The sequence below is a fragment of the Fringilla coelebs genome, assembly GCF_963513975.1.
Source record: "Fringilla coelebs genome assembly, chromosome: 1".
Taxonomy (NCBI): domain Eukaryota; kingdom Metazoa; phylum Chordata; class Aves; order Passeriformes; family Fringillidae; genus Fringilla; species Fringilla coelebs.
In genome coordinates, this window is record NC_140028.1 from 89,561,542 (window position 1) to 89,576,825 (window position 15,284).

Sequence of the window (15,284 nt, forward strand, 5' to 3'; positions counted from 1 at the left end):
CAGAACACATGTGGGTTTAGGATCTGCCTCTTTCTCATTTTAAATGTTCTGTTTAATCTAAGCTGACCTTCACTCTGGTATCCAAGTACCAATAAAGATGAATATTATTTATGTGCCAAGCAAGCTACAAGAACAAACAGGCACATGAACTCAGATCTCAAGTTACATGTAAATTCAGTAGTTGGAAAAAAAAAAAAGCCTGAATAGAAATAACAGAAACAAACATAAGATTTCCTAATGAAATTTTAGTCAAGAAAATTACCCTACTGACCTTATAATAAAGAATTTGTCAAATGCTATTGTATTTAATACTGTATTTCCTCAAAATCATAGCATTTAAAAGCACAGTGAAAATATCAGAATCCACTGGACATTTATTGTTGGAGAATATCACATATCTGCTTATATATACATGCTAACATTAACAGAGATAATTAGCAAATCAAAATACAGTTCTAGTTTATAAAGAGGACACAAGGGAAAATGGGATTTAGTGGTCCTGAGTTCAAAATATTTCTGCAGAAATAATTATGGGTCCTTTGTATCTAGCAAAAGACACAGTGACTGACTGCAGTTTTCATTTCAGCAAATGAAAACTACAGATGGCACTTCATTGACCCCAGCCTTTCTCTAAGAGGGACAACACTACCAGAGGAAGAGACACAGTTTGTCTTTTACATTTTGCTTTCAAAAGCCTCTTTAAAGGGAAGTGGTAAAGTGGCTGCTGGCTTGAAGGGAGAGCAAAGAAATGGAAAAAGAATGGAGTTTAAGTTAAGATGAGGCTGCTATAGAAACCATCCAGGCTAGCGAAATAGACAGTATTTATTTTGAACAGCTAATTGGCTGATAGAGATTTTTAAAAACTGGACCAAGCCTTAAAGAGTCACTGGCAGTTCTACAAACAAAGCACTTCCTACTCTGGAAAATGAAAAGTAAAAAAGAAAAAACCCGTCACCTTTCTCTCACTGGTCCATGCAGAAAACAGGATTGAAATTCAAGTCAAAATCGAAGTCAGTGGGGGACTTACCGTTGGTTTTCAAAGAACCAGACACCACCTGAGATATTTTCTTTTCTACTTTCAGACATACACATTAACTACCACCAATTAGCTGTCCCCAATACTGAGGTTTTTTTGGTGTTTTTTAGCCTTTATGGCTATGTCTATATTAGGGAATTTTAGTTGAAATTTCTCAGCATTGCCACTGCCTGTACAGACAGTATCAATCAGTGCTATCAATTGCATCAGTGCTGGGCTCTCTGGATGATTATACCTGCAAGTGTATTAAACACTGTGTCATGTAACTGTGCACCGTATTGCTTGTTTCAGAGTAGCATCTGTATCTCTGTTCATTAACTTTAATTTTAGTAAGCTTCACTGTGACTTAAACCACTCAGAGCTCTCACTTCTGGTGGAGTTCAAACCATACCATTCTTTAAGATCTCTCAGTGCTAATTAGCAATATAAAATGGATAGAATAATTTGGGATAGATTGTTGCTGCCATTTTATTTCTCCATCTGAGACATGAACTGTAAAGATGAACTGGAGAAAAGGGATATCCAAAAATACAACAGTTGTTTTTACATTAATTGTCTTGGGTAAATAATACACATGTTCTCCATCATTTGCACCAATAAAGTTTGCTGCAGTGTTCCAGAATTTCCTCTAAACTCTCTCAGTTTTGAATGACATGTGGTTTTCTGATTGATTTTAAAGGACTGTTAAGTTTAAAACATCATGAATACTATTTAAATGTCAGCTTTGTTAATTATTTAATTATTAATATTAGTAGCAGAAACAGTCAATTATTTTGTTCATCTGTCACTGCTTCAAACAGATATAAATATTTTGTTTTAGGGCCATTGCAGCTACTTATTACTGCCAAGTGAAGCAACAGGAGATCATATTCTCTAAAAATATGTCAAATAACCTTTGCCACCCATAAGAGAGGAAGAGCAAGGCCAGACCAAAGCTACTGACTAGTTGATGCTCTCCTAAAGCTGAGGCTGCTTTTTTTTCTTCCAGATTCAAAAATTCTTCATTAATCTCTTTGACATCAGCCAAAAATCTACAAATCTCTTGACCTCCATTCATTTCTCTTGACCTCCATTCATTTCATCTTTTACACAGAAGTTCCAAAACCAGATGCAATGTCCTGATAGTTAGGGATTCCAGAAGATTCAGCAAAGAAAAACGTTGCCATCTTATTGCAGGGGTTCCATACTGTTGCCTCCTATTGCAAAAAGTTTCATACCTTCTTGGTGCTTCTCATGGGCTGCTCCTCAGAACACTGACTCCTTCTTCTTCACAAAGCAGCCAACTGACTCCAGTTCCTCTCTCAACTAGCCAACCCGCTCTTTTATAACACTCTTCTTCCCACTGGTTACAGCTGTGGCCTGTTAAAGTCAGGCCTGTTCCTAATCTTTGATAATTGGCCCAGCTGCAACTCTTTAGGGGTAAGATTACTTTCTACACTGTCTTTATTTTCTTATATTCTATCCCTCTACAGAAAAATACTGAGAATTTGGTACAAAAATAAAAAGTCCACTCATTACTCAAGATGCGGTCTATTTACTGACTAAAGTGTTGGTGGTTTTACAACACCTTTCTTTTCTGAGCAGTTTTGAAAATATTCAAGAATTCAAGTTTGCCATTTCCATCGCAGATTTCTGCAAAGGGCCAAGTCACCTGATGGAGATCTCCTGCCACCTCACTGCACAGCACACAACCATGGATCTACGTTTAAAGGCCTCCACATCAGCAGAAGTAAAGGGTGCTATTGTCACATTGCAGCACCTGATCTAGATGTAAGCACCTGGTCCCTGGTGCTTCTCTATAGACCAGACACAGCCACAAATTGTTTGTCAGCTGTGGGGGATTTGTGCTGTCATTTTCTGCCTTTGTAATATGTCATTAGTGATCACCATAGAAACAAACAACAGATAAAAAGAGCCAAACATTTTAAAAACAAGCATAAAACCACCATAAGAACAAATGGCTTCTCTTCATCACTGAAATACCAGGCCACCATTGTTGGCTGGAGCTTCTAATAACCAAAGACTGTCAATACTGTATTTTATGAGCATTAAGGTATGAGTAACAGCAATCAGTGATAAGCAGGATTTGACCTGCCTCCATTCTGTTAAATAACTTGGGACTCCTGAGGTAAAAGGCTTTTCCAGGGGGAAGTACATTACATGAATATTCATTGTATCACATGTCAAATATTATGCCATGACAAAATGGTTTTTGGTTTTTTTTTTTTTTTTGGTAAACTGTATTAGGAAGAGTAGACAGAAAGCACCCCAACCTGCACAGGGAGGAAGTTGGCCACAGTCTTCCTGAGAGCTCTTACAGCTCTTCATCCTGACTAGCCTACAAAAAAACAAGCAGGTTTCTCCGAGAGTGATGGCAAAGGGAAACCAGCTCAGTTCAGGATTTCACTGAAAAACAGAAAATGGGGTACATTAAAGTTTCACAGCCCTTTGAAGCCTCTAGTTTCTCCTGTTACCTGGAGCTGCATTATGCATCTCTGAAAAAGTGCATTACTTTAAATAAGCAGAAACTGCATACAATGCACTGAAGTAATGAAGTCTAAACTTTGTTATTACCAAGATCAACAGGTTTTTTTTTAATTCAGGTGCCTTTTTTCTTTCCCATGAATATCTGAGTTGAGAGTTCTTTGGAGGACCTGGTTGCTAGCATTGAGGAACTATTTGTGGAAAGAACTCATTTCCCTGAGGAAAAGCAAACCTACATTTCCTCCATGGAGCACATGTAAGCCAGCACATCAGAGAACCACAGAGATCTCGGGGCCTGCAGGTCTCATTGTGATCTGCACAAACACGCTTTTGCTGTGCTGGTTGCAGGCACTCTGGTTATTTCTCAGCTGGGCTGCTTTGCCCCTGAGGCTGCTGCTAAGCGACCCCCCTCTCTATCACTAGCTATTCTGTCAGAAGCCCTTCTCAGTGAAGGACCAAATCCATGCAAAGGAAATTTCAGAAAAGACTTTAAAATTTCACAGGCCTTAGATGTGTCCCTGATTTAACAAATACAAGTTCTAGGAAGTTCAGATGCTTCTCTCTGTAACTTAAAAAGGTTATGGCACTTCTTGAGGTTTTACTGCAGAAATATTCTTCTAGTAGTTATCACTGAGCACCCTTGCGAAGAACTGATTTTTTGACTTTGTCTGACAAGTTGCCTGAAAAAGACTGAAGACCCACTGATTTCTAAGAAATTGTACTACCTTTAGAGAAAAAGCTTGGACAAATAGGTTCTTATATAGAAAAGACTTTTTTGTATGTTCTGCCTCTCATGCACTTCAGGACAACTGGTGACACTGCCACCTCACTCTGCAAGTAGTCCCACTGAGCTCTCTCAAAGCAACTCAAAGGCTGAAAGTGCTAGAACTTGTCTCCTTGTAAATTCACTTCCACTTTCATCACCTTGAAAGAATCCCAGGCACCCAATCAAAATTTGCTAACATGGAAACCAGTTCAAAACTTAAAGCTCAGACATCTATAATAATATTTTATCATTTCTTCCCATCTGAATAATGTTTTCCTTTTCAGAGGTGCTAAATAACAAAAGCCTATATGTACTTGGGGAGGGAGACAGCCTCTCTGAAAGGCAAGGATGTGATTTAAAAGCAGATCTGAACTAAGGTGTTTTTAAAAACAGAACACGTATTAAAGCAACAACAAAAAAATGTTTCAGCCTCAAAGTTCTACATAAAGATGCTTAATGAATCTTTTTACTGTGTCTCTGGGATAAAACACATAATTAAACTTATGAAACTCTGTACCAATACTTAAACTGCTTTGCAGTGCAGATTAATTGTGGAAATACATAGTTCCATTCATGGGTGTCAGGAGACTAAAAGAAGTTAGTAGTGACAGTGACATGGTTTAATCTATCCTAATGGACTCTTCAACATTCAGAAATGTGGCCATATTGATCATGCAATTCATACTGGATAAATAGAGGCAATGCACGTTTGTGGCCACATTATACCCTCATCACTCCTGACAGCACTCCCAGCTTATTTAAAACAACATTCAAACCGCACACTGGTTTCCCTTGTGGCTTAATTCTCATTATTCACTGAACTCCTTTTTACTAGAAACTGACTGAAGAGCCAGATTCTGAGCTCATTGTTTGGTTTTTTGCTGATGACAATGAACAGCCTTCTCAGTTTCCAAGCCCAGCATTTCTATACACTCAAAACAGTTGCAACCAACTAGCAAAATAAAAGCAGGTCAGAGATGGGGAGGCAGATGAGTGAAAAGAGTGTACGTGTGCTCTTCAGAAAGAATGAGACTGAAAATTAATAAAAGACTTATTCCTAGCCTGTAGCAACAAATGACATCATTCAAGCATGTGTCCCAAAACAGAAAAATAAAAAAGGGAGAAAAAAAGCATTTATGGATGTATTTCTCAGATTGAAACAAATGGGTTTAAATTACATTACCATTCCAATTCATAATCTTCACCAGAGATATAAGAATTATAAGCACCAGTAAAAAGAATTTTCAGTCGCAAGAGGTCATGCTGATGACAATAGCAAGTATGCGGTCTTTGTTTCTCTGATGGATCAAGAAAGTGTAACCTGGCAGTAGTTCACTAGAAGTTATTGCTGTGAGAACCACACACCTCACAGCAGTTGTGATGCTGAGTGCCTGAGATGACTGTCACCTATATGCTCTCTAGATGTAGACTGCTTTGAAACAGAGAGAAAAGTAATTACCAAGGCTTCTTCATGGACCCTGGCTCTGTGCTAGCTCCATATATTCAATCCTCCCTAATAAGTTTTCTCCTGACTTTACACCAGCAAGCATCCTAGGCAATGGCTTTGCAAGGGGCTCGTGGAGACACTCTCACACTGTATTTGTGGCTCTGAGTGTAGGTGGTTCACACTCTAAAGCCATCTGTGATTTAGCTCACTCTTTTAGCTATGTAATTTTATCACCTTATGATTTTTGGTTAAGCTGACACAGTGGTTTTCAACTTGTGGAACTCTTATGCCTCTAGTCTGTACACTGCTTCTCCTGGAAAACCACCAAGAAAAACTGGTTTCCTGCCAGTTGACTCAAATATTCTCTTAAAGGGCTTCAATGAAAAATTGTATAGGGATAGCAAAATTAGCATGAGCTAAAGCATATGATCAGTTCTGATTTTGACTTCAAATGGCCAAAAATGCAATGCATGCCTTGATTAATTGCTCCATTCATTAAATAAATTGATTGGTAAAACATGGACCTTATATCTAGTCTGAACATGGAATATTATTCTGAATTCATGTGGTCAATTAAAGAACCCTTCATGATCACATTTTTTTCATAAGAGCAACATACCTAACATTTCCTTGGGCAAACATGACGGATTTTTCTTTGTTTTCACACTGCATATAAAGTTTCCTACTCAAATAATTCTGGTATCTTTTTCTAGCAGCCTTTGGAGATCCCACTGCACTGAGTAACCATATACACATATCCTTTTTAGGGGGCAATAGTTTTAGACCTTGGTCAAAAATGGTCTGTAATGGTCCCTGATCAACTGCACTACTTTGAAATCAATTGCTTATGGATTAAGTCAGGAACTACTCCATATGTGAAGAACCCCCATGAAAACAGGTTATGAATAAATCTTGACAGCCTTGAGTGTTTGTGTTTCTGATTTCTTATGTTTCTGACTAAAAGCCACATGGAATGTTCTCATCATATATTCCCACCACTATCCCCCCCGAATTTACAGGTGCAGGTTTCTCGTGCCAGCAATACACAACTAAAAGCCCAGTGGCCCACAGCTGGCCACCATGGCATTGATTTTTCAATACTTGTTTGACTTTAATCTCTTCCTTGCCTTTTTAAATAATAAGAAAAACAAGTGGTATTTACTGCAAATGTCAGTGTCAAGAAACTAACAGCTTGATCCAGTTCCCATCAAAATTGTTGGAAAAACACGCACTCTTTCAGGATGTGGTGTTCTAGACTTGGAATGGACAGGTCCTTCTTGCTCAGGAGCCATCTTTATTCCCAACGAGGTGTCTTACAGTCCAACAGGTACAAGCATGTCTGCACACCACTCCACCTGCCTCAAAAAATCCTGCTTGTTTTGAAAGCCAGATTCAATTCCTAGGCCATATGGGAAGTTGTCCTTTAGAACAGAGCAATCAAAAGTTGTAAAACTGCTAGAAATGTCAGGTTTTTTCTAAACTAACCTCTAATTAGTCCCTCAGCTAGACTGTATATGTTCCATTTCCATCTTTCTTCTCCTAATAAAGTGAACATTTATTGCTCATATTATGAAGTATCTTGTAGTACATATATAGGGTGAGAAACATAGCTGAATTAGCATTACAAAATCAACTTTAATGCTGACAGATTTCCAAGGCTGATGATTTTATTTTATTTTCCATTTTGGTGGACAGCAGTACCATTTTCTACACTCTAAGACTCTTTCTCTCAGTTGAGTGCACTTTGTATGATGTCAAAAATATCTACCTTTTTATTCTTTTTTTATGTATTCCATTTTCCCCAGTCCTGCACTAGGCACCTTGGTTTGGTGTTTATTCCATGTAGCAGAAAATACCTCTCACAGAAATGGAAAAGCAGCCTGACAGCAAGCTTCTCTTTGGGCATGTTGACATCATCCTCTTCTCTGAGCTCTAATTCAACTTTCAATACAATGCTTAAAACCGCACAGCCTCTGAGCACAAAAGATGAACACGAGAGTACACTTGTGCATTCTGTTGCCCTGTAAGCAAATTGCCTTGTGAATGAGGAATCAGTCAAATAATGGGTTTGATAGTCTGCATTTAGATAAGCTAAGATAAAGTGCAAAAGTGGGTGTTTTTTTGGTGTAGCACAGACAGCAGCACATCCTGCTCAAAGTTCAGGGCTATGAACATCATGGACTCCTTCTACAGCATCTCTCACATGGAAAGACAACATGCATCATAACTGTCTATTTCATGTGTCATAACTACTCTTTTGTAAAAAAAGAGGAAGGTAGGATTTTTTAACTTCACTGATAGTCCAAACCAGAGTGGCACTTTGCAAAGTGCATATATATCTCATAAAACATACCTCCTGCTTTCAGCTCTCTGTTTATATTTATGTGGACTTTACGGGGAAGAAGAGAAGAATGTCACTGCTTTCATGTAATAGATAAAGAAATTCTCTGGGTATGTGCATAAGAATTTGTGGGATACACATTGCTTTCTCTGCTCACCATGATAAGAAACAAGTGCATGCACACAGAGAACTCCTGAAGATTGGATAATGTGCTGTGAATTACTTCTTGGTGCTAACCTTGTTCAGGCAGTCATACATGTAGTGGATTGCATCCAAACCCTCTTCCAATAAGGAGCAACTGAACCACCTACCACTTCATTTCTGAATGCTCCAAGCTCTTTGAGCTTTTGTTTTGAGCTCTGCATTTCAGCAGCTGGAAGCTGATGGAAGAAAGGAGGAAAAAGGCATCCATATTTTTATAGTTTTCCATTCCAAGATAAATAGCTTGGATGAGAGAAGAGGGAACATAAATGAATCACACAGACAATCTGTTCTTTCAACTGGTGGGGTTGGGAGGTTAAAAGATTTTTACAAATAAACATTTTTTAAAAGGCAAGTATTAGCTTATGTGTTTGACAGAAGGCTGCAATTATGCTCTGCTCTGTACCACATAAAATACTAAAATATGGAAATGTGGGGTTATCTATCCTTCTCTTGTAGAAACAGTACATTCTCTTCCTATCGTGATGTCTCATCTGGTATATTACTCAAATTCAAGCCAAAGTATTCCACCACTTGAGATAGCACATAAACAAAAATAATGTGAAGAAATTCATAACAAACACATTACAAAAACCTGCTTCTTGGCCTTCTAAAGTCTTGGTTTCTTAGCTTTGCCAAGGCGAAGAGCTCATCAAACCTGCTTGAACCCAGCTTCCTCACTGGGACACAATCTAAAGGTACACTATGTCTTCCACAAGCAGCTCTTTGTCATCCTTAACACATTTTATGTAGTGCTGGTTTCATGGCCTATGCTGTAGAGGCACAATCTGTTTTATACTGATTTTGAATTTCCCTTATTCTGACAGAAGGACAGTTTTTGGTGTTGGAATATATGGTGAGTCAACTTCAGGGCTGTTACAACCTGTAATGGTTGGTGACAGCCTCCCAGACACTGGTATGTCAGGGCAAAGACAGCTGGTTGATAGCAGTCCTGGCCACATTCGCTCTTTCACTGACTTCACATGCTCTAGTTATGACATGGACAGCAGAAAGTGGTTTCATAAAATCTGTGCCTGTAGGGGACTTTGCATTTCATATAAATATCCATATAATCACCAGATCTTTATTCCACAGTGACAGAATAGGGAAATTATCTTATCTCAGCTGTTTAGGGTAATTAGTTTTAAAGAGAGTATGTAAAAGCCTAACCACTCTCCCTGTCTTTTAAAAAGTGGTTCATTTCTTCAGTGCAGTTGATCTCAGAGATTCATCACTATATGTAATGTAATTTGAATGAGAAATAACTTGCTCTCAAGATTGAGCCTAAGCAGGACTCTGATAAACTAATCTTTGTAAAGACCACTGTGCTGCAGTGTTTAAGAGAGCCAGAAGCTAGCTATCAGTTCTTTTTTGTGGTTTGTTTGTTTTGTTCTCTTTCAACAGACTTTTTAGAGTACAGCATGCTGAAAAAATAGGAACAAGGCTCCCCAACAGATACCAGTTGTGTCTGAATTCTGCCTTTTGCCAGGCACACAAACCACACAATCGTTACAGCCATCAGCACAAAACACATCATGTTAAATCCCTCATTTCTTTAGCATAATATGAAGTCTCTCTCTCATATTACCATTCTGGTCCGTCAGGTATGTGAGGTTTTTCAAGGCAACAGGTGTTTTTTGAAATAAAATACAACCTTCCCTTCAGCTCATTATGTGAAAGAGACAGCAGCTGCAAGTATAATGCTGAGGACACATGGTCTATAAGACACCCAGAAGAAAAATACTCCTTGTTCCACTTGTTAAGGTAAAGCACAGATGTTGCTTCAGTGATAAGCATGAGCATAAGGCAACCACAGTTGTAAATGCAGAATCTAAGATTTCAGAATATTTAGTAGGCTGCAATCAGAATCACCAGTTTCTTTATGTAAAGAAAGCTAATGCAATGTCTAAGCTCGCAGCACTAACAAATACTCCGTATCACAGCTTGCATTACACTATCATCAACAATATGCTAGGGACTGTCCACAGACTTGGCTGACAAATTATTAATAATCTTTTATATGGACTCAATTATGAGTAAGAAATAGTGACAAATGCATAAATTAATACACTTACTGATTTAATGATTTAAACATTTACAGATAGTGTATATTAAAAAGGGTTTAGCAATTTAGAATGTTTAATGCAATCCCTTTCCCTGCTTAGTATTGGTAAGAAGACTATTTTTGTATCACTCAGATCTAAACTGTTGAGAAATAAACTGCAAAATAATGATGTCTAATGAATGTAAAAACCAAGCTAGAATCAATCCTTCCCAGAGAGCAATCCTCTGTTCAGTTAGGTTCGTAACTCTTCCTCCAACCCTCCAACCCCCATTTATTTTTTTTCCCCTAGTTTCTGTGAAGAACAAAGTACGTATATTGTAGCTTATAGTATAATTGTTGGGCTTTTTCAAATAAAAAGGGAGTGCAGCATTTCCTCAGAAAAACAAAGGTTGTCTAGGACTGCCTGGTCTTCTTATTCCCTCCTATTTCTAGGCCTAACTAGGTCAGAAACTCTGTCCTACAAACCAGAACATGTAACACCAGAGGAAAAAAACACAGATCACAGAATAATCCAGTCATCTTTCTCTGTAAGTAGACTGGTTGCTTTGGTTGTCCCGAAGAATATTTATGCTGGCCTTGCAACATGAATCTCAGTGGCTTGTAGGACGGCACATTTTTCTGGCTACAGTGTTTTGTTATGTAGACCAGCTCCAGCAATCAACTGGGAACTGTACACACAGAGGAAGGCCTGATGGCATGGATCTACTAGAAAAGTCAAAAGCATCACACTCCTTCAGATCCAGTTTGCACTGACCCCTGCTCTCTTGTGTGTGGGATCGTTTTTTGGTTTGTTTTTTTCCCCAAATCTATATTGGTAAGCTGTTGGTAAGATGACTCCATCCCTTGTCAATTCCATCACCACCCATTTTAGGGAAGGACCAGCTTAAAAAAATAAAATGGCACAAGTTCTGATCACAAGGTTAAGATCATAAGGTTAGAAAGTACTATCGTCATGAAAATGATAACATAGGACTTCCTTGCTGCAACTTATATTTTTAACAAAAGGTCATTTAAATGGCTGAATAAGTTTTAGTTTGCTACATTGTTACAAATGAAAGAGATGTGAGTAATAAAAATGAACAACCAGAAAAAAATCTCTATATTAATTGGAATGATGATACACATGCCTAGGAAACAACCACAGGAAGTTATCATTACTTGGGCCCACCTGCTGTTTGCTACTAATTTGTTGGCACATTTTCTTTATTGTGTTCCTGTCCTGCAAAGAGCTCAGCAGCCAACAAAACTATTCAATTTGCTTGTGACTGAGAATACTTATATATTTTGCATTCTGTGGTGTTCAACTTTGGTGCTGTAGAAGGCAGCAATCTCTTCTTTTAAATCCGCACAACTTTGTGTTGTTCCCAAACCAACTGTACTCGTGTTATGCCAGGCTATCACTTACAAGAATTAATAACTTAATTAAGAGTTTGTTCTGCTCTTAAGATACTCCTCTACTCAGAAATCAAGGTTGATTATACAGATTCCAAGACTTGCACACTTCCATCATCATGGGAAAATCTGAGTAAATACTTACGTGTGTCTTCACGTCACCTTCAAGAATCTTGCTGTACCTGAGAAACTCAGCAACACTGCCATTCAGCAGCCTATCAAAGGCTTCCACATATGGTGCTATGCCTGTAGAAGAGGAACATTCCATTATAATGGGTTCATAAAGTATATAATGCATAGGACATGTAGCAGATGGAGAAGATGTATCATAGAAACTGAGGACATTGCTGTAACTTAATTTCTGATTTATGAAATCAGTGAAAAGGGATGTAAAATTATTTTTGTTCTAGATAGAAGGAAGAGAAAAAAATCCTGCTCTTGGTAGAACTTGAATAGGAACCTGTAAGAGAATTTACTGTGTATAATGTAGTGGGAAGCTTCTTTTGTCTTAAAATAACATGTGCTAAAACAAACATCTCTCAGCCCTTCAAAGGACCTGAGAAGTCTAATTCTCTTAACAAAATTCCCCTATTGTACTTTAACCAAATATTATCCCCTAAAAAGAACTTGTACTGTACTTAACAACTATTTTTATACTACTCCATTCCTGAAGATCTCTGTGATGTTTGGTGGCTTTTAATAGCAACCAACTCCATTTCCAGTAAGAGAGTCCTTGGAATGGGTTGACAGTAGATTTTAGCAGTGAGATAAGGCTTTGTAATCGCCTCATTTTGTTGTCTCACCTTGCAAAACTGTCACTGGATAAAGAAAGCTCAAACAAGTCTTCCAGACAACATATCCTATTGACGTTATATATGCTATACATTACAAAAGAGGAATAAAACTGCTATTTTCCATAGCAGTTTCTTGATTAACTGAACAATCAGAAAATGCAGATCGGTCTCAGTTTCTTAAGCACCTGGCTTCCACATAGCACTATGTAGTACCTGTTAAGGTAGCAAAAATAATCTTTCTTTGGATGCTCCCTCTACTCCCTGATGTCTTGTCTGTGCTTCAGAACCTTTGCCAGACCCAGCATGAATGACACATGTGAATCTACGACATATGTAGAATCTGAGACAACAAGGTTAAAATTCTTCCCTGCCTCTCTCCCTCATTAATAAAGACTGAGGATTGCTCTGAAGAGCTACCAGGCTTTCCCCAGAGAATTTGCTTTAACCTTTTGGCACTATATAACAATTGTGTCCAAATTCATAGTTATGAAAGCCCTCTTTATTCCACAAGAGTCATCTGGCTTCATGACAGAATAAAAGACAGGCTCTGGCAACTGGAGTTGCAGTGGCTTGTGTGAAAAAGAAAATTTAGTTAGTCAGCTAGGTGGGATTTCAAGGCTCCTTTTGTTCTCTTGATGCCATTCACCTATAATTCTGAGGAATTTCTGGGCTTTCTTCCATATTAAGTGTTTGTGTGTATACCCCTCAAATGACCTAATGCACAAAAGGTTTTAGCTGTGGAGATGCTTTCCAAAGCCCATTTATGTTCTTTTCCAAAATCTGTGCATGTTTCCAAAAGATTCATTGTAACATTTTCCTTTTAGAGCAGAGTTTTACATAACAGTACACCAAATTCTCCTATGCAGAACTAGAAAGCAACTATGCTATTTTTTACTATTCAATGCAGCTCACTCCCAGGAGCATTCACTAGAATTTGCTGTGGGCTGTGCAGAGCAATGGGATGATTTATTTGCAGTTCTGCTGTTGTAATGCCATTTAGGAAAACAGTAAAGGTACAGATCTCCCACCCTGTTTCTGAAAATGTACTAATTGAAAAGCCAAGGTTATTTTCTTTTAATAATTCTGATTATGGAATGGTCTTTTAGGGGATAGAGGTCATGGTTGAAGAAAGAAATATACCCCCATTTCAACTGGAGATCTTAAAAAGGCCCCACTCTGGCTTGAGTGACAGTTTTGAAAGAGAATAACAAAGAAGAGACCTGTAAGACTGTTTCCTTTGCAATGTCTGTGGCAACATGAACCTCTGCAGAGGCACAGTGACACAGGCACACAGAGTGGTGTTTGGGGCACTGTAGGCGTACCAGTCACACAAACTGAAGACTTTCCCAACTGCACCAGCAAAAGCTAATTCCTGAGTCCCTGTGTGAGACAGCTCTGCCTGGAGACGTCATGCAGCCTGGCAAGCACCCCATGGTGCTGCTCATCTCAGCTTCTTACTGCAGTCTCCCAGTGGGTGTGTTTTATAATCACACTTCAACAAGGCTTCTCAGTTGGTTTCTTCTAGGGATCTGTTGGGGCGTTCAGGCTCTGGTTCCCTGGGGGTGAATCTCTTCATCTGACTGAGCTCTTAGGTCAGGTCAAGAATACAAGCAGTTTTCATGGAAGTATTTGGCATGGTGTGTTATCTCCTGTTCTGAAAGCAGCCCTGGTTCTGCAATACTGTGCTCTAAATAAATACAGATTCAACTAAATGGACTCATTACATGACTAAATTCTTTGAGAACTGCACAATTCCTAGTGGTGATTGATTTATTTGTCAGTTTTTATATAGATCATATTTCTCCCTGACTTTGCTACAGTTTGCTAGCTGCCTAGGTTTTCTCTGGACTGCAGGCAGTTTTTTACTGAAGCTTTCTGTGACTGGCTAACTCATCTGCCATGGAAGCCTGCTGGAAGATGCTCCTTTCCTGCCACAGAAACACATTGCTCTCAGTCAGTTGCTCCACAGCAGCTGCCAGTGTGAAGGCCCATGGCACACAAGGGTGTAGGGAACGACCCTTGCATGTGTCAGCTGGCATAGAGGACAACACAGCAGCTCACACACTTCACTTGTTGCTGTGTCAGTAAAAGAAGCTGCCTGCAACTTTCCATGTGTCCTGCAGCTTCTGTACAGCAGCTGAGTCCATGCTGGGATGTGCTCTTCCCTGGAGAATTCAAGAAAGGGCAAGGAATATAGAAAGCAAAGAACATGAAGCTAATAATGAGATGTATGTTGGGATTCTGGATGAAGAAAAAAGTTTTGGAGAAAGGAAAGAGCATTCCTATTCCATTATATTTAGAAGTACCACATATGTAAAGTTATTTAGCCTATAACTTTCAGGTACCACAAAAATTAAGGCATGAAAAAATATGATTCGATGATATGATATGAACAGACAAAGAGCAAGCTTTTTTAGTATATTCTCCACTGCAGTGCTTTGGAGAGCCACTTGAGAAGAGAGAGCTCAAGAGATAAGAATGTAAGGCCATGGATGTATAGCAGTCTTTAGTAAGCAAATGCTTCCAAACAAACTCATGTTTGATTAAGGATGTTAAACAAATTAAGTGGGTCTGCACCATGAAATTCAGAGAGAGCTGGCAAATCAACAGTCTTTAGATCAGTGACTTCTATAGGAATATTTATGCTGCACATTTAGGGGATGTCTCATTTCTTCTGCTAATTGAGTTCAAGCAGAGATCTCCACCTGGGGAGTTATTTACAATAAAAGATCCTTCAGGTATTTGAGCTGGGTTTTTC

General features: G+C 38.7%; 1 protein-coding gene across 1 annotated transcript in view; it reads right to left on the reverse strand.

Annotated features, from left to right (window-relative positions):
* Positions 1-15,284, reverse strand: part of CAP2 (cyclase associated actin cytoskeleton regulatory protein 2) — a 68,243-nt gene that overhangs the window by 40,767 nt on the left and 12,192 nt on the right. The window contains exon 3 of the mRNA XM_084215358.1: positions 11,878-11,978. Within this exon, the coding sequence (XP_084071484.1) occupies positions 11,878-11,978 (101 nt within the window). The remainder of the gene's footprint in view (positions 1-11,877; positions 11,979-15,284) is intronic.